Raw genomic sequence first — 18374 nt, 5'->3', positions numbered from 1 at the left:
GCCCGTGAGCCTGTGCTGCTTTTAAAAGGAGTAAGCATAAATAGGAAATTGAATTTGATTTGCTGCTCAGAGCATAACAACCTCCCTCCTGCTTGGTGTGCCAGAGTTGAGCTATCTTCCATGGAATAAAATTTATAAACAGTTACATGTGCAAGGACAGGGACAGAGGGAGCAAATGACCTATGGACAGCTTTGTTTATGAGTAGGACCTATATCAAGTACCTGAAGCATCAGCACACTTTCCTCATGAGAAGGTGCAGAGAAGCAAAGGGTACGACTTCATCCATCTTTATCGTGGGGAAGTTTAGTTCATGTTTGTAGTGTGATATTGTACTGTCTTGCACAACAGGAACAAGAAAACACCCCCTTGCTAGTAAAAAAAAAAATTATGCTGAAAGCATGCTCCAGTAGCAAAACACTTGAGGCTTAACTTGTGCAGCTAATAAATTGCCATTTATCCAACTTTGACAAAATAAAGGAGTCACTGCCAGTAGTCTCGCACATACAAGTAAGGTGTACACAAACCATGGGCAGATTCCCTCCTCCCAGAGGGCCGCATCTACCACGAACTCTGCTTGCACGCTGGCAAAGAGCAGCGGGGCAGAAGAATCTCTGTGTTAAGATCTACGCCCTTTCAGGACATATGCCAAACTATCACATGCCCCAAGGTGGTTCGCAAAAAAAACCCAATTCTGCAGTTTGCAAGGCTGCCTAAATCCAGAGAACATTAGTCTTACACTCCCCAAAATCAGAAGCCTGGGGTGGATCAGTTTTTTGGTTTTGTTCTTAATTTCTAGTGCTTCCTTTTCTGTTAAAAGAATAAAAAAAAAATTTACAGGCTTGCTGGGTGTTTGGGTAGGGATTTTGGGGGGATTTTTTTTTTTTTTTGGTTGGGTTTTTTCAAAGGGGAAGAGCCCAATCAGAGTTTATGAATTATCTCAGTGATTTGCTTCTTCCCATGTGGTCAGCCATTCAAATGACAGCTTTCAAAAATATATAACAAACAGTACAGTTTGTTTCCAGCATGATGTTACAAAATGCATTCTGAAGTTCAATTATTAACATTTGGGTAAAACCAAACAATGAAACCCTCGAACACAAAATTCACTCAGAGTAAAGTGACACACAAGGAGCTACGCAAACCCAGAAAGACAGAGGAACAGTGAGGAGCCTGGCAGCGCGGCTGCGTAGCACGCAGGAACCCAGGAGGCTCCTCTCCCCAGCCTGCTGCATTAGCATGGCACAGGGGGGTAAGCTTTAAGGAGCACAGCCATAATTCGATTAGTTCCCACTTTACACGATGAAATTAAATCGCTTTTATACTACAAAAAGAAATAAAGTCACTATTTTCAAAGTTTCTGACCTCAAGCCGCAAACGGAGATGTTTATCCAAACTAACTGCACAGCGGGTATGTGAATTTGCTGCTGCCTGTGACGGGCTGCAGCCCAAACAGGTCTTGTCCCTTCCTGCTCTTCCCATCCCCCTGGTAATCCTGCCCACACCGCTCCGCTGCTCTTTCCCAACCACAAACGGTGGTTGCTTGGACAGATTATGAAGGGAGACATCTGTTTGACTGACAGACAAAACAGGAAAACACGATGGGTGCACTCATTTTGTTTACAGACCATGGTTCTTCTAATGCATTTATTAATTTCCAGCAGAAATTCAATCAGCCTGCAGTACTAACCAAGAAATCCACAGATTTCAGCCTGAAAATACAGAGTGATTTCCCATTCGCTAATGTAATTCTTAGAAGTTGACCAAAACCTGTAAGCTGCAAAAGAGCAAAGCTTCTTGCTCCAGACATGAACAGACCAGATTTGAGCAATGAATCCAAATTTAAGAAAAATTCAGGTTTGGATTTCCAAATCATTGGATACGCAGTTTGTATTTGAGTCACTACAGAAATTTTAAGTTGCCTTGGAGATCCTACTTAAATACAAGAGGCTCACCAATTCAAATCAATCATTCAAATATTTCAGTAACACCTCGCTCAACCTATAAAAAGCATACATACTCAGCTCCCCTGCAAATCTGGAAATTGTTTCTCCTGCTTTTCCCTGTATCCTTGAATTGCAAGTTCTCTTTTCCACGTTTTAGCTTCAACTTGCTTGTTGCATTTCAACCGTGATAGAGAAAGGTTATTTCAAGAGAAAGCAGGGGGATGGAGCCCAGCCCTGTGCATAGGGGAACCGGCCACCCACCTTATCAAATATTGCCCCCTGCAGTACTTCCTGCAAAAACACCCACTGGCCACCGGACAAATCAATTTGTTTTATTCCTGCAGGTTTTCCAGCTTACTGGACTGCTCTGAGCCTGCAGCAATAGTGCATTTGCTATTTTTTTCACTTGGAAGTTTGTTCTCTTTTTCATAAGACTGTTTGTTCCCCAGGGGTCCTCTCCTGGCTGCTCCAAACACCGCGACTCGGTGCTCCCACACCAGCACAGCAACAGAAATATTTTACTCCTATTGACTACTTGGTCCAGCGTACAGAGAAATAAATCCTCCTCTACTCAAACAAGGCACAAAACAGTATTTGAAAAAACATGGGCAGCTTTCTCCCCTGCAAACATCAACACTGGAATTTCAAACCTTTAGGGCTTAAAAAAAGATGTTTGGTGAATGTCTATTTTCTTTCAACTCGAGCTCTCTTCCTGCTTCGCCTTAGAGACATGTCTCTGCTCTTCCGATTCCTATATGCAACTTTCCTCACTACACAGAAGAAATCTTACTAAGTGCATTATTGGTGAAGTAGAGTCAAACAAGTTAAAATGCAGATTTTTTTTTTTTTTTTTTTAAATAGAGAAATAGAAGGTCATTAAGTCCTCCTGCAAGTTTCAACAGTCAAAGCAAATAAAAGGTGGCCTCTGAGCGTTTGGGGAAGGATGCCATTGAAGTTAGTAGCGTGACAAGCTGTTGAGATTGGAACTGGTAAGTGTGCAATATAAGAAATAGGAAAAGGAAATATTTAGAATCAAGAGATGCCAAAACTGCAATCAGCAAATGGAAGGCTAAAACTGATGAGCAAATCTGGATGCTTTTTTTATTATTTATTTTTATTAAGCTGTGCCATATAACCATCTTGTAACAAGAAACAATCAATAACAGCTCCTAACCGCCTCACTGCAGTGTCGTGTACACACCTCCACCCCTGTCCCTTGCGACACAAGCTCAGCTGAAGAGATGTGTACGACAATGCTGAGCAAGAGAGGTGCCGTCCCATCTCCGGGTGGTCAGCACCTGCGGACACAAACTCCCATGTCAATCTGAGGTTTGAAAAATCTGGATGCTTAAAGCCAGTGGGGATTTGTGACATCAAATACATGCCAGAGATTAGAAATTTAGAGTGTGGAGGGGAATGGAAATACAGCTACTGAGACTGTCTCAAAAGCTACAAGCACTAGAAGTGACCAATTATACAAAAGAGACGGGGATATTCATGACAATGAAGTTATTGCATAAAGATGTAAGACAACCAGCTTGTGAAGGAGAACCTCCCAAAATCACCAAACCCATCGCTGAGACTGCAGGGTAGGACCCCAACAGCGGGTACCGCAGAGCCACCGCGTGAGAGAGGGGCCAGAGGGACCGGCACGCGTAGGCAATAAGCTGCAGGTGGCTGGCAAGGACAGCAGATAAATAATCATTGCCAAACTCACGCGCACACACCCCAGCAAAAGCCATCGAAAGCAACACGGGATTTGCTGCCAGTGGGAAGACGACAGGTGAACGGCTGAGAGGCGAAGCAGCCAGGACGTATTTACCTCTCTAAAGGACCCAAAGCAGTGGGAGGTGTTGACGGCATGAAACATTTCTGTTTAAGGATAGGGAATGCAAAAGAATTGCTTTATAAATTATTCTCTGTTCTGGAGGAAGAGTGAATAGACTTGAAGGACAGGTGATGTCTCTGAAATATGCAAATAGAGCTGAGCTGGTCCAAGAATTACCTTTCCACTGCCTGGAACTTCAGACTGGAAGGAATGACTCACAAGAAAGAACAAGAAACAAAAAGATGTGCTAAAAGGTAGAAGATGACGAAGGAAGACTGTGACAAGAGGAGAATGGAGACGAACATGGAAAAGTGTAGTCCTGACCTCCTACTAACAGCTGTTCTTGGGAAAAGGAACAAAGGCCACAACACAAAACACGGTAAGACCCATGCCAACATAGGAAGACCTAACTGCAAAGCATCCAGAAAGGCAATTGTGATGGCTGGTTCTAGGCTTCTGGGTTCAAGATAAATACAGCAAGAAGATTCCCGCAGCTTCATGAATGTAAAGACAATGGATCTCACCTATGTGTCCTTCAGGTTATCTGCTATTTTAAAGATGTCCTACCAACAAAATTGCTGAAAATAAATGCAGTATGATCATTTCCTTCCAGGTTTTCGACAAAGCTCTGAAAGAAAAGATTAGGCATGACTATCAGACAACCTGCTAGCAGCAAGGGTGAAGAACACTAAACCACACTGGAAATAGCCATGGAGATGAGCCAACAGATGTGCCTCTATGGTCAAAAGCAGCATACCAGCTTCACAGAGCAGAGAACAGCTGTGCCGCTGCCTCTCCATGTTCAGTCATATCCTAATAAAGTGCAGGTACTCCAAACTCCATGCAGGAGTAGGAAGCAGCAGGTCAGATTTTGGCTGCTGCCGGTGTTCTCAGTGCTTCTGAGCACAAATTCAGGGTGCTCCTACTGCATCAGAATGTTTTTACTTTGGAGTTTTACTTTCCCCATCCAAAACAAAAAAGATTGCTAAATTATAGCAGTTACAGTACAATGCTGAAAATGTACTAGCACAGAAACTGCAAGGTCAATATGAAAGAATGAATCAATGAAGAATCACGGAGAAGGAATGAAGACTGGATCTGTTTAGATCACAAAAGAAATTCTGCATTTAGATCCATTCTACTTATTAAGAAAAATACTGACAGCCTGAAAGCTGCAGAACAGCAGCAAATCTGCTGGGGAAAAAATGAACCTATGAAAAAGATAAGGTGTTTCCAAGTTTTAAATTTTGCATATTCAGTACTAAAGGATCAAGGCATGAAAAACCCTTTGCAAATATATGAAACAGGATACTGAGAGGATTTAAGTTTACACACAAGAACAACTTTAAGGGATGAGCTGAACTGTTGAAGAGAAACCAGGTAGGTAATATTGAGAAAGCTTTACGATAGCAAAATTAATGAAGTTGTACAATGAGAAATTCCAACACCCTTGCACTGTAATTACAATTTATGATTCATAATGATCTGAAAGCTGAACTTTTCAAATTTGTACCAAGCATTTTATACTGCTTTTCACCAAACACCAGAAGTATTTCATTCATGATCCGCTAAATGTAAGAAAAATTCAAAGGAACCCAGCAGATGAGCATGTAAAGGAGACAATGACAGTGATGAAGCACCCTGTAACGTACCCATAGATCTTTTCTATAAATCCAATTTCAAATTTGAAGACTAAAATAGCTATTTTATTTCCATGCCCCTGACACATGTACCTCCATCATTTTAAAGAACAGAGCTCCCTCTCGTGGCTCCAGAGGGAGGATTTGGTAGGGAAAAAAAAAAAAGAAAAAAAAGAGTATAGAGCAGCATGAGACAGAGCAGAATGAGAGGACTCCTGAGAGCATCTTGGTTGTATAAAAGTGGAATTAAAAGGCAGATGTAGTAAGAAGGACAGGTGACTCCTTTTAAAGAAAGCGATGTAATCTGTACTGTAATGCTAACTTTTAGATTATGTTCTCTGCTGATGGAACTTCCTCTGCTAGGCCTTTTCCGCGCCTGAGCATATTCCTTCAGTGTAAAGCACTCGGATCTCTTCACAGGTTTCTAGCTCAGCCATAGGCAAGGCACAGGAAACAGAGAGTCAAGACAAGAAATGCAGCGCCTATGCAGGGACAGTAAACCAGACAGCATCCTATGGATTTTTCTCAGCATGGTAGCTCCATGCACTGAGACCACACAGCAAAAAAAAAAAAAAAAACCCATTGGCTTCAAAAAGCCAAGAAATATCTGCATAGTTACATGGGTGAGAAGCACATCAATTGAAACGCTACAACAAAAGCGTCTGAAGAAAGAAAATCACATTTCTTTAAACCACTCTGACAGCCCTGCCATCTTCACAGAAATTTGTGTTCAAGCTCCAGCACTGCTCTCCTCCTGCAAGCCCATACTTCTTGCACCAACTATTCAAAAAGGAAGGATGGAGCAACACAGGAATGAGCAAACACGCTGGTGCAACAGCACTATCCAGCACGGTCTAGTTTCTCCTGAGTCCTGGGAACAGGCTTATGCAAGGACAACACCGGGAAGAAACATGCTCATCTTAGGGGAACGGAGGAGGAGCAGTGCTGCAAACCATTCTTTCTTTGCTATATGGCTTCTTTAAAATACGTTTGGTTTTTTTTTAAATAACAGGTTATTCCACTTTCCCAGCTGACAGCTTTGTAACCTAAAGGTCACACCTGTGACAAGTATTTCTCTGAGGCAAAAAAGTGAAGGGAGTACCCAAAGCTAAGGTTGTCACCATGCATGAGAAATCTTTTTATGAACAGAAGCTTTACTCATAAAAATTCAGGAAAGTGTTGGGGGCTTTTTTCTTTGGTTGTTTTTATTGTTTAATAGATATCCGTACATTTCACTTGACACTGCTCGACACTTTCTTCATTCAGGATTGTACATAGATTCTTTTAATATTGCTTTATTTCTATATGATAATTTTAGATTGGACAAGAATTTACACAGCATGCAGCCAGCTCTTGCTAACTGCACAGCACATAAAACTATTTTCCCCAAGGGCATCAAAAAGGGTTTTCTCTAAATGACACTTTCTTTGCTGCAAAATCAGGATCAACACCACGAAACATGAACTAGTGGAGAAAAAACAATTACTCTTTAGTCTCCAGAACACCATCAGAAAACAACTGAGAATCAAATTCTTGATTCATAGGCTTGTGCTCACACAAGAATTTGCTTCCAAAGCACAGGACCAAAAAAAGAATCAATTTCCTACCATGAAAAGAAATTACCATGCCTTCAGCATTTTGCTATTAGTGAAATATCTCCACTCTAACTCCAATCAAAGGCAATACTTTTTCTAAAGAGCAATCCTCTTCAAAAATTGTATAAAAATCAGTCTATAAACAGGAGATCTCCTTAAATATTCAATCAAGTAATAAACCTAGTAGATGAAAGACAGATTAATTAAAATGACAGTACAGCCTCCCTATAACACACATATACGGACGGGACTTACAAATACACTTGTTATGTTGGAGTACCTAATCATAATCAGATTTGGTAATTTGCTGCATCGAAACAAAAAGGAAACATTTTTAGAATTGATCATTCAGTTCATGTCACTTTCATGGAGATTACTTTCTATTGATCAACATTTAAATAGTAGTTGAAAAGAGAAAGATGAGAAAAGAATAAAAAGTATCTTTACATGCTAAATACAGCATGAACCAATAAAAGCAAAATAAATTAGATCACTATAGCCAAACCAGCCCTGTGCATGCGCTCACTGTAATGAGGATAATTATGAATGAAAGAGATGGTTCTTCATGTTTCAGGCATAACAAAAGGAGAGTTTTAAAAATGAATTCAGACTTTAATCTGCTCACAATGAAGTTTGCCATGCAGCAATTAAAATCTGTGCGAAGCTGAACCACTGTCAGCTTTACAAAGACAAATGCTGGTTCGTTTTCTGAACAATATTTTCATATTTCCTACCTGCGGATTCCAACTGGGGTCCAGTTTTTTCACTGTAGCAACATACTCCTGCATAGCTTGATGAGGGCTGGTATCTCCCAGGGCTTTCCAAGCCTCCCTAGGAGAAAGAACAAAACATCAGCAAGCCACTCAGACACAGCACGATGTATTTTTATAGTGTCATCAGTGGAACACAGTGAATAGATTCATCTAAATACTTTCAGGGTGTGCAAAGTCATCTTCCATTCAGTTTGAAATGGTCAACTTTTCTCTGAAGCCGTGAATGGCCACTGTCAGTGCAGCACCCCGCTGTGAAAGGATCTTTCAGAGGATCCTGATCCAGGCTGGAACATAGTTTGCGTTGACAAAGTAAAGCTGCTTGCAAAGCTGTAGTTATTATCACAAAATTTTTGTTGTATGCAGGCTAATTCTGGATAAACAAGGTAAATACAGGAAGTCTGGTATTTCATGTCTGCACCAGGCATAGTCGCAAACACTTCCCTATTAAACAAAGGATTTTAAAACCAGTTTAGTGGCAGACTCTCAGAGTTGACATCCTCTAGGTCCCTAATCTGTTAACAGATGAGACAAGATGCAACAAAAAGTAGAGCCGGGAATTGCGAGGAAAAATACAAGGATTTCCTCTTACCATTTCTGCTTTCCCTCAAAATCAAAGAAGCTTGGCTTCGGAGTGTTACAGGTTCCACATTTCACCTAAAGAAAAGAAATTTCCTTCTGTTAGAACAAAACAAAGGGAAGGGGACTTGCATAAGGTAATACTGGGTTCTGATGGCTTCAGGGTAATTCTGTTCTTGTGCCAGAGGAAAGGTTTTTTGAGGGAAAGAACTGACACAACTCAGGCCCATCTTACCCTCATTTTAGCACTCTCATAGTCATTAGCACCCCTGCATCCCTGTGTTTTCTTTGCGTGATGCAAGGGAAGCAATTTTGTTATGCAGCTCATTTCTTTTGCATGCATTACCCCACAGGAATAACCAGCAAGTGATTTCTCACTTAATGTTATGTTTATTACCCAGGCAAATGCCTCATCCTCCACCAGTATCAAGAAAAATTCTGTTGATTAGGGTTTCTACAGAGATGATTATTCATTACGGCTGAAATTCACCTGCTTCCACACAAAGCTCAAGTAAACAGACTTTGCTTAATTATTTTCTGGAAGGCAAGGGGACAGACTCAGAGCAAAGGAACGCCAAGCAGCTTCTGAATTTGCTCCGAGGCATCTGGCTGCATAGGAAGCACTGCAAGAGAGACAAGTCAAGGCCTAAGTGCCAGAGATGAACCAATCTGTCAGAAGCAAGCCAGAAATTAAAATGTGGGGGGAGAAATAAGAAGCACAAGGAAGCAATGGAACGAGCTATAATTGGTGGATAGATATATGGAAAAAATTAAAAATCTTATAGCCAGTGTAAAATGGACCTGGTGCCAGTGGAATTCAGGCAGTTTTCCACAGGGTGGTGTACTGATGGGACAAATACAAAGCCCTTCCTCCCACTGCAGAGAAGTCTAGCAGCCGTATCTCCTCCATAAGCTCGCCCACAAAGGGAAAAACAAAGGACTGGCAGAGGTTACGCCTGCCCAGGGCTCCAAAGGCACAACCACGTTCCTGCGCTGACAATGGCCTGCAGAACAGAGCAATTAGCAGGCTGAGATTTGGGTAACAGAGGTATTTTCTTCAAGTCAGCTCAGGAGAACGTCTAAGTGACTGTGCCTCCATCCGCGCCTGGAAGAGCCAGGGAATATGGGTCAGGACTCACCAGATCTGGCTGTTATCAGTGTCCCTTTCTCATAGAAAATAAAGCCCCTTGCACACAGGTGTCATTGGTAAAGTGAATCCAACCAAAATTAAAGTATCATTGTGACAGGGAATGAACTGACACAAAACAGACCCCAGGGAGGGAACACAGGTACGTTCTGGTACGTTCTGGAGGCGGACGAAGGCTGCTGGTTGAACATTTTGTTAGCCAAGCAAAAAGAAACTGCATTCATCAAATGTTTTATGAAATATGCTCAAGTGTTCAGGCAGGTGAAGTGCTTAAATCAACTAACAATTCTTCACCTTAACAGGGTGGGGATTTTATGCTGAGGATGGAATCATTAATCAGGCTTTAAAGAGAGCATGCCCGTGCTGAGAGATATTTATTAGTTACACTATGTTTTCATTTAAAGTGTTAGAGGATATGAGTGACTGTAACTGAAATTAATTTTCTATACATCTGACTGTCTCCGAGTGAGCAATGCATTCAAATTAGAACATCTTAGCCAGCCTTTAAAACAACATCACACATTTCATGGAGAAATAGGAGAAAGGGCTAGCAACAGTTAAGTCCTACAAATCAGTCACGATTCATGTTGTACTGTAAATGTTTTCCCCTGTGCTCAGAACAGGACTGGACTATTTGTTTCAAAAAACCAAAACATGGAAGTAAAATGCATATTCATTATCTGTACAGAAAATGCCTGCTTGGCAATTCTGTATTTCAACATCTAACCTGCAAAAATTGGCCAAGTTGGATTAAAAAAAACCACTCATCTGTTTTAATATTAATTTTCCACTGCCATCATCAAAACACGACAGCAGTTTCCTCTTTAGATTTGGCATTCAAAAGCTGTTCCAGCATTGGGAAAGACTGTTAGTAACATCAATAGTAATACAAATCAAGGAACAGTAGTTAAATTTCATCCATCATGAGAGGAAAAAGTGCACTTGTGCCCTGTTTGCTATTTTAAGATATATTAAAAAGGCTTGCAATGGGTTTGTTGGAAATAAGAAAATAAAGATCTTGGCTTCCCTCTTTTTGCTGCAGGACTCCGTAATGCATCAGAAACCAACCAGGAATCTAACATTAGAGGAGACCAGAGCCTGACGGCTGAGGAAAGGGAGTTTTAGTTAAATATGCCAGTGCAAATCCATGACAAATCCTGTGTGTGTGTGTAATTTTGTGAAGGATTCTGCCCTCCTGCTACTTCCCTGGAGGGCCTCAAAAGCTGTTTTTCTCCATAACCAGCAGAAAGACAAGAGCCCACATTACTATTTCTAGTTAGAGTTTCCCATTCCGTGTCCACAAAATAATTACTGATGGTCTCCAGGGGGCTGACTGGTCACTTGATGCTTAGCTCTCCTCATTTACAGTTCATCAGCTGCATTAAAAAAAAAAAAAGACGACAGGCAGAACGCATTAAATACTTTCCTAAAGTATTGCTTCTGCATGCAGAGTCGCCTGCAGGCACTATACTCATGAATTGTACAAAGATGACCCAGGCAGCTCCCAATGGGAAGTGTCTGCAGACGCCTCCATTTGTGGCCAAAATGGAAATTTAGAAACCTTGGATGAAGCCTTCATCTTAGAGCTGAAGGTCACAACATCCAGAAGAATGCCCGGATAGACAGATGCTCAGAGATGCGTCAGCACTGCATACCATCCCCATACAACTTCAGCTCCTGGTCCGGACTGGGAGAAACCTCGAGATTCTCCTCACCTATCACTCCACAACTGATGCTCCCCCCACCTCTGCTCCTGGTGGCGGTGGGAAAACAGCTCTTTGCTAATTTTTCAACTAATGCATTTATACACCAGGGAGTTCCAGCCAAATCTTCTTACCTGATTGTAAATCTTGTAAGGTGAATCATATTTGCAGTCTCCTTACGGAGTAGTAATAATAAGAACAGAACTTGTCTCCACGAGGAGGCTCTAAGGACTAAGCTCTAGCTGTACACAGGCCAAGTAAGATGAATTTCTTTGGCAAGACAGGAATTCCTGCCTGTTCCTGCCCAAAGCTCTGCCCCGTTAACCTGCCCCAACCCGTGGGAAAGCCCCATACTCCATCGACTGAAAGCAAGGTGTAAGGAAGAATGAGCAAACATCAACCACAGAAGGCAAGGGGTCTGGCCCCCATGACCAAGGGGCTGTACGTCCCAGGAGATAGAGACCGTGACACCAAGTCAGCACCATCACGCTATTCCGTGCGACAGGGAGCTGCAGGCAGAAGAGTCCCATGGTCAGGGCAGATTCGTGGCATCGCGTTCTACAATATTTGAAAGACGTCATGTAAATATGAGATTATATTCTTGAGCCTGCACTCAGATGAAGCATAAGCCCCATTTTGCCAGTGGCACTGGGTTTCCAGCTTGCCTGCACCTCTCAGCGTTTACAGGCACATCCTCCTCCTAGCAGGGCAGCTTTCTCAGTCTGATCATTTCCAGCAAGTTCTGGATCCCCTCCCCTCTCCAAATGATGACCGCTACATTGGTCTCCATTACTATGCCTTCTGAACCTCAGGTTTTTTTGCATCCTCAACATGACAGGAAAGCGTTATCTTCACTTCACCACTACAGACTCAAGGCACAGACCAGTGATTTGTCCAAAGCTACAGAGAAAGCAGGGGAAGAAACAGAAAAAAAAAAAATCAGTCCCAGTCCAGAGCCCTACCGACTAGTCTGTTTTTCCTCCTGATCTGGGGCAGAGTTGTAAACTCAGCAACATCTTCTAAAAACCTCACTGGAGATGACAACTAAGCAATTCCCTTATTTTCAAGTCTCTGACACATAAACAAAATCAGAGAGAAAAGTAATAAAATGCTGAAATGGCCTCCAATAAAAGGTAATAAAATTCCAGGAAAATGCCTATTACCCAAACAGTTTGAAATAAATAATATACAGTATTTTAACAGAGAGCTCAGCTGTTACTGTCACCTCTTTTATGACGGTGCTGTATCCTAAATCAAAGCCCTTAGTGACATAAAACACTAAACTGAGGAAAGACAAGGATGCCAAATCAAGGACAGTGGACAGATCTGAGTCAGCACCTTTTGTGCACTAGCAATACTACTGTCCACCGGAGTAATATATTAGCAGTCCATTATGCATACTGATACAGCTGCTATAATTAAATAGAGAAAACTTGCATTAAGCACCCTCATTTTGATTTAAAGCACAAAACGCTGCAAAACTCAAACTTAGCAAAGCATAATCCTGCAGTAGCTGTGCTAGCAAACTTCTCCCATCTCTACTGCCAGCGCTACCCTCTGTTACAGGCACTCTAAGAGGGATGGCATCTTTCTGGACAGCAGTGGGCGGCCAAAGGCACGGAAACCCAGGAGCCAAGCACAGCCTGCCACCAAGGAGGACAAAGGCACGTGCTGTTGCATCCTGCTTGGCCAAGGACAAGAGGACAGAAGTGCCCTGCTCCCCTCCGCTGAAGACAACTGGAAATCTGTGCTGTCCCAGTGTTAATTATCAGCTTTTTCTGACTTGTATCAAAACTATTGTCAAATAGCTTCCGATTTAAGTAATTTTTAACATTAAACGCCTTATCGGTCTTACAGAGCTAACACCAGGAAACCCTCTGGAGTCTGTAGATAATCACGGGCTGATATATGAGTAATGGCTTCCCATTTCCACCTAGGACAGCTACAAAACATTTACAACAGAGTAAAAAATAAGAGGTTGTTTGCAACAAATCTCCTGAGAATACAGACAAAAAATTACAGAAGAGAAAAAACACCCTTTCTTTTCATTTCATCCTAGGCATGGTCCTGTTATTCTTAAAAGTTCTCCTACTGTTTTTTTTTTTACCCTTTCTTAAAAAGAGAAAGAGAAACCTGGAGATCTCTTTAAACATTAGAAAAATCTGAAAACAAAACCTCACGTGACCACGTGTTTGTGAGGCTCTGAAAACAAAACCTCATGTGACGTGTTTTAATACACTTAATGGTCCACAAACCACAGCCTGGGAGCCAGAGGATAATTAAATAGTGCATTAAAAAATGAAAGCGCTTACAAGTGGCAGTAGTAGGACAAGGGTATTGCATATGGGAGGAAAATCCTGGGAAAGATGTGCACACCCAACTTGGACTACTAATCCAAATGGGTGGGATTCAGTTTTCATGTCAAGGCAGCACCTCTTGCCACACGCCTCAGTCCTATTTGTACTTCTACTCTTTAATCTTCCAGGTGTTTCTCTAGGTTAGGTGATTATTACAGTCCTTTGTATCTTAATTGGTGGGGTTTTTTTATTTGTTTTACGTAACTTCTCCCACAGGAGCAGGAAAGAGTCACATCGTGGATTCCCACAGGATGCATCCTAGAGCTCGCTCAGTTCACAGGGACTGAATGGGAAAAGGAGTCACGTTCAACATTATAACTAGAACCAACCAGTTTAGTTTCCCAGTCCACTCCGTAGCCCTCCACAGACACGTCCTTCACATGGTTGCATCAAAACCCCAAAGATTTAATGCCTGGGCCATTATGGCAGATCCCCGACGTCTCTAACAGGGACACGAGCACTACAAACCATTCAGTCACCTTCCCTAACGAGTCCCAGTCGGCTCATCACCCAGCACACGCAGGGAGCCTGCCAAACACGTGCAAGGCAGCTGGATTTGCCCGCCGAGTCACTCCGCAAAGACCCAGCGGACCCTCGGACAGGCCACCGACCCACGGGTGACTTGCCGCCGCCGCCAACGACAGAGGCCAAATCCTCCACACCGACACCCGGCTGCAATCCACCGCCGAAGCCAAACCCACGTCTCCGCAGCAGAGGCCCGACGCTTGGGCTATCCACACGGAGCTGGGCGAGAGCTGAGAACAACAATTAGCGTGATGAATTTACCGGGACACTGTCCTACCAGACTTTGGCTACCTTCACCACAGGCACGGAACTTTGTGCCGCACAGGACAGAAAGCTCCCCGCACCCGTCTCCCACACCCCCGACACAACTTTTTCCACTCGCCATCGCCACGTTTTGTGCAGCAGCCGCCCAGGCCCTCGGCCGGCGGCCCCGGGAGAGCTTCAGGCCCGGCCACTCGGGTAACGAGCCGGCCCTCACCCCGCTCCTCCGCCCGGGCCTCACGTCCCGCCCGCCCCGCTGGGTGCCCGGGCCCAGGCTGTGGGCCGGGCCGAGCCGCTCCGGTCCCGCCTCACCTGCTTGTAGCGGGCGTACAGGTAGAGCAGCTGCTCCTTGCTGGCGGCGGGCAGCAGCCCCGGCAGCCTCTCGGCCGCCTGCTCGAAGAGCGCGGCCAGGTCGCGGCCCGGCGGCGCCGTCCCCGTCTCCTCGGATCCCGAGCTCGCCTCACCGCCGCTCCCGGGCCCCGCCGCTACCACCACCGCCGCCGCCGCCAGCGGGGGCGACGCCATGGCGGCCCGCCGCCCTCCCAGGTCCGCCCGCCGCGCCGGTCCCCCTTACGCCTCGGTACGCGCGGACCGGCCGGCCGCCGGGAAACGCGCGCCGTGTCCGGGAGTTCCGGGGTGGCCGCGGATCTAAGAGCAGCACGTCAGCGAGGGGGAGGACACGTCCCCTAAGCTCGGCTTTGTAAGACCCCGCCCGCGGCTCTGCCGGCGGGGATTAAACAGAAACACCTGCCGAGGGGGCTGTCCGCACGCTCACACTTTTCATAACTTTTGCCAAACCTGTGTGTCGTGCCCTCCACTCCCCCGCGAGCACCCCGCGCCCCCAAACCCCCCCCCCCCTCCTTTGCCCTTGGCTGGGCCCCCTGTGCCCCGAGGTCCTGGCCCGGGGGCCGCCGCCACCGCTCCCGCAGCCTGCCGGGCCGAGGGGGACCCGCCGCCTCCCCGCTGCCGCTGGAGGGCACTCGCAGGCCGCCCGCGGCTCCGGGCGGGGGCGGGGGGAGCCCCCGGCTCTCGGTGGAGGCCCTGGGCGGACGGGACGCGGCGGGTGCGGGATGGCAGCCAGCGTCCTCCCGGCGTGCGGGTGCCGGGTGCTGGCCCTGCCCGCCGTCCCGGGGGTCCCGGCGCAGCGCCAGCCCAAAGGCGGTTTATATTTAGCCCGGTATCTACTTCGGGCGGAAAGTTTTCCCCCCTCCCTGGCACAGCTGTCGAGTCCATCTCCCTCCTCCACCCCCGGCCTCAGCAAATGGCAGCCCTGGGTCTTCCTGGGGACACCTTGGCCACCCCGGCAGCGCCCCGACCCGCTTCTCCGGCCGCCTCGACCGGGGCACGCTGCTCCCCCCGGCCCGCTGCACCGCGTGGGGGGCTGCCCCACAGCCTGACCCCCTCTTACGGGTGGGCACGCCGAGGCGAAGAGGGGCAAGCAGCGAGCAGAGGGTTTTGCACCGTGGTTTTAGAGGTCTTGCTCCAAAGCACTGGGTGTCGGATGAGCTCTTGTTCCCCCCCGGGTACGAGGATGAGGATGGAGGGACATCCCGTGCTTGACGTGGTCCATCCGCGTGGCTGCTTGGGGTCTCCCGGCCGTGTCCCAGACACTACAGACTCGTTCGTGCAGCCTGTGAGCAATGCGCGCACCCGTCTTTCCATCCTGGGGCTTGCAGGGGGAAATGCAGGAGCTGTGAAAAGACCTTCCATCAGAGCCAGAAATAAGCTGGCTTTTATTCTCTTACTCCCTTCACAGCCTCCACTGGGTGCAGGAGGTTTTACTCAGGGGGAAAACAGCCCCGACACAGCCAGGGCAGCAAGCTGGAGCATCACTGGCATGCCTGGACACGGCCCTGTGGAGCCACCACCACTCTCCCACCAAGCCACGGCAGTGTCCCCATTCCTGGGCTGTGCGTACAAGAAGGGCGTCAGGGTCCAACCGCGGGAGCGTAGCTACACCGTAGCCCTGCACGGAGCAGGAGGGGACCCCACGGTTGGGGTGGTGGGAGCGGAGATGGGCTCGGCTTTGCCGGAGCTGGGAGCGTGCCTGCGAGCGCCCGCTCGGCCCAGGGCTGCCTGCTGAGGGGACGAAGAAGGGTGCCCCTCGAGCGAGTCTGTGGGCCCCGCAGCCTCCTCGCCTGTGCAGGCGGAACGAAGCCCCACTTTGAACCGGGAAGCGGGAGAAAGGCGGAAATGGCTTGGCTCTGTCACTTGCAGATAAAATATAATAGCTCCTCTCCAGTGCATGATTAACACCCAGCCTCACAAACAAACCGCAATATTTACAGCGAACTCGTCCTCCCCGCCGCTCTGCACCAGAAGCCGTTTGGCTCCATCCAGCTGGCTGTGTCACCCCGACCGGCCCCGTTGCCCATGGGGAAGCATCGCCTGGTCCGAGTCTGCCGGCGTTCAGCAAGGAGCAGGCAGCCGGGCAGGCTGGCAGGATGAAACCCGCTTTGAATAGCTTGGAAAAAGTACTCGCAGCAAATTAACCAAAGCGCACAGCCTCCGCACGCTCTCCAGCTTGTCTCCATGGTGAGAGAGGCCTCGCTACCTCGCTGGGTTTCTTCGCTAGAGCACTTACAGCTCCTACTAGATCTCTCTCACTTTCTCCTTGCTTTTCTTTTAAAAAGCGACATGCACCAAGGGCCTGATCCTTCCTTCCACCCCCTCGCTTTGGCAGGCGTGGGAGCAGGTTTGATGCAAGGCGCCCGTGGAGGTTTTAGGAGCCTGGCACTAAACGGTGAGGACGGGGATGCTGGGCTCAGACACGCTGCGCCTGCTCTGCGGGATGATGTTTATTTAGTTGCTGGTCCCCACCGGCCGGGGAGAGGACAGGACCGGGGCTCGGGGGACGCCAGTGCCGATGTCCTTGTGCCAGCTGCACCAACCACCCCCTGCAAACATGAAGCGGTGCAGGGCTGGGAGAGCCCCAGTCATCCCAGTATGAGCCGGGCCAAATTTGGCCCATTCTCCCAGCCCCAGGCTGCAAAGCGCACAAACCCAGAAGCGTTACGGGCACTGAGCAATACAAAAATCATGCGGAGCCCTTGCACGAGCCGCGCCTGTGGGTCAGCCCCGGGTCCCGTGCCGGGATCCCAGAGACACAATAACAGGCTGTGACCAGCAGTGCTGAGCAGGGAAAAAATATCCCTGTATAATTATCATATCCATCCTGCCGGTCAGCCGGGAGAGCTGTCATTGTCCCTCTGCATTGTGTGCATCAAACCCCGGCCAGCCTGAAAGGAACAGCTGAAGGGATCCCTGCGAGCTAAGCTATGATTACTTTTTTTTTTTTTTTCTCCCCACAACAAAAGGAGAAAGAGGCAATTAAGAGCTGGTTTGTTTGTGGCTGGGCATTTTACTTCGGGAGACACCTATCTATGGAGGAGAAGCACGGGGGACACGAGGGCGATGGGCAGGGGGAGCAGGGGGAGCCGGAGCACGCTCCCCTCCTGCGGCACGGCCCCCGGCACGCCTCGACCCGGCACGCGTCACCTCCGCTGCGGGCAGAGCTGTGCCTCTGGGTAATAAGTGTCCCCTCCTGTCTCCTGAGCGACTCCGGGCTACCCATTGCGTGTGTCCTTGTCCCACCGCTTTCGTCTCCTTCGTCTCCCTCATCGCTACTTCTCGGGAGGTTTGCCCCCTGTGCCCGCACCCCAGGGGGAGAAGCCTCCTCCCCATCGTGCCTCCCACTATCCCCGTACGGGAGATCCCATGCCCAGGGCACAGGAGGGACCGAGATGGGACTCACTCCTGACCGAGCCTTTGCCTTTGCCAAACATCCCCATGGGGAACCACCAAGCCCCCCCAAAGCTGGGGACCCCCGGGCCGGGCCAGGCTTTACCTGCTGATGAAGCCTGGAGCTGTACGGGTGGCAGCTGCCTGCCGAAGCCTCCTCTTGGCGATACGCGAGGCTGATGGCCGAGAGCTTTTCCCCGTCCCCCAGGATCACAAAGTCCTCACTGTAAAAAACCAAGCCATGCTGCGGTGCGATGCTTTGGGCTCTGTGCTTCATCCCGCCT

The 18374-nt window shown here is 47.4% G+C and overlaps 1 protein-coding gene across 2 annotated transcripts in view; it reads right to left on the bottom strand.

The window, feature by feature from the left end:
• The window catches only part of ACBD6 (acyl-CoA binding domain containing 6), an 86157-nt gene extending 71246 nt beyond the window's left edge, over nucleotides 1-14911 (bottom strand). Inside the window, exons 1-3 of one of the 2 annotated variants that reach the window (XM_075760391.1) lie at nucleotides 14662-14911; nucleotides 8370-8434; nucleotides 7742-7838 (exon numbers count right to left, since the gene is read on the bottom strand). In XM_075760391.1, the coding sequence (XP_075616506.1) occupies nucleotides 7742-7838; nucleotides 8370-8434; nucleotides 14662-14874 (375 nt within the window). In that variant the 5' untranslated portion in view covers nucleotides 14875-14911. The remainder of the gene's footprint in view (nucleotides 1-7741; nucleotides 7839-8369; nucleotides 8435-14661) is intronic. The other variant, XM_075760390.1, reaches the window with a different exon arrangement.
• Nucleotides 14912-18374: the final 3463 nt, after the last annotated feature.

This window comes from Balearica regulorum, chromosome 8 (genome assembly GCF_011004875.1).
Source record: "Balearica regulorum gibbericeps isolate bBalReg1 chromosome 8, bBalReg1.pri, whole genome shotgun sequence".
NCBI classification, from domain to species: Eukaryota; Metazoa; Chordata; class Aves; order Gruiformes; family Gruidae; genus Balearica; species Balearica regulorum.
This window is presented reverse-complemented; position numbering and strand designations above follow the sequence as displayed.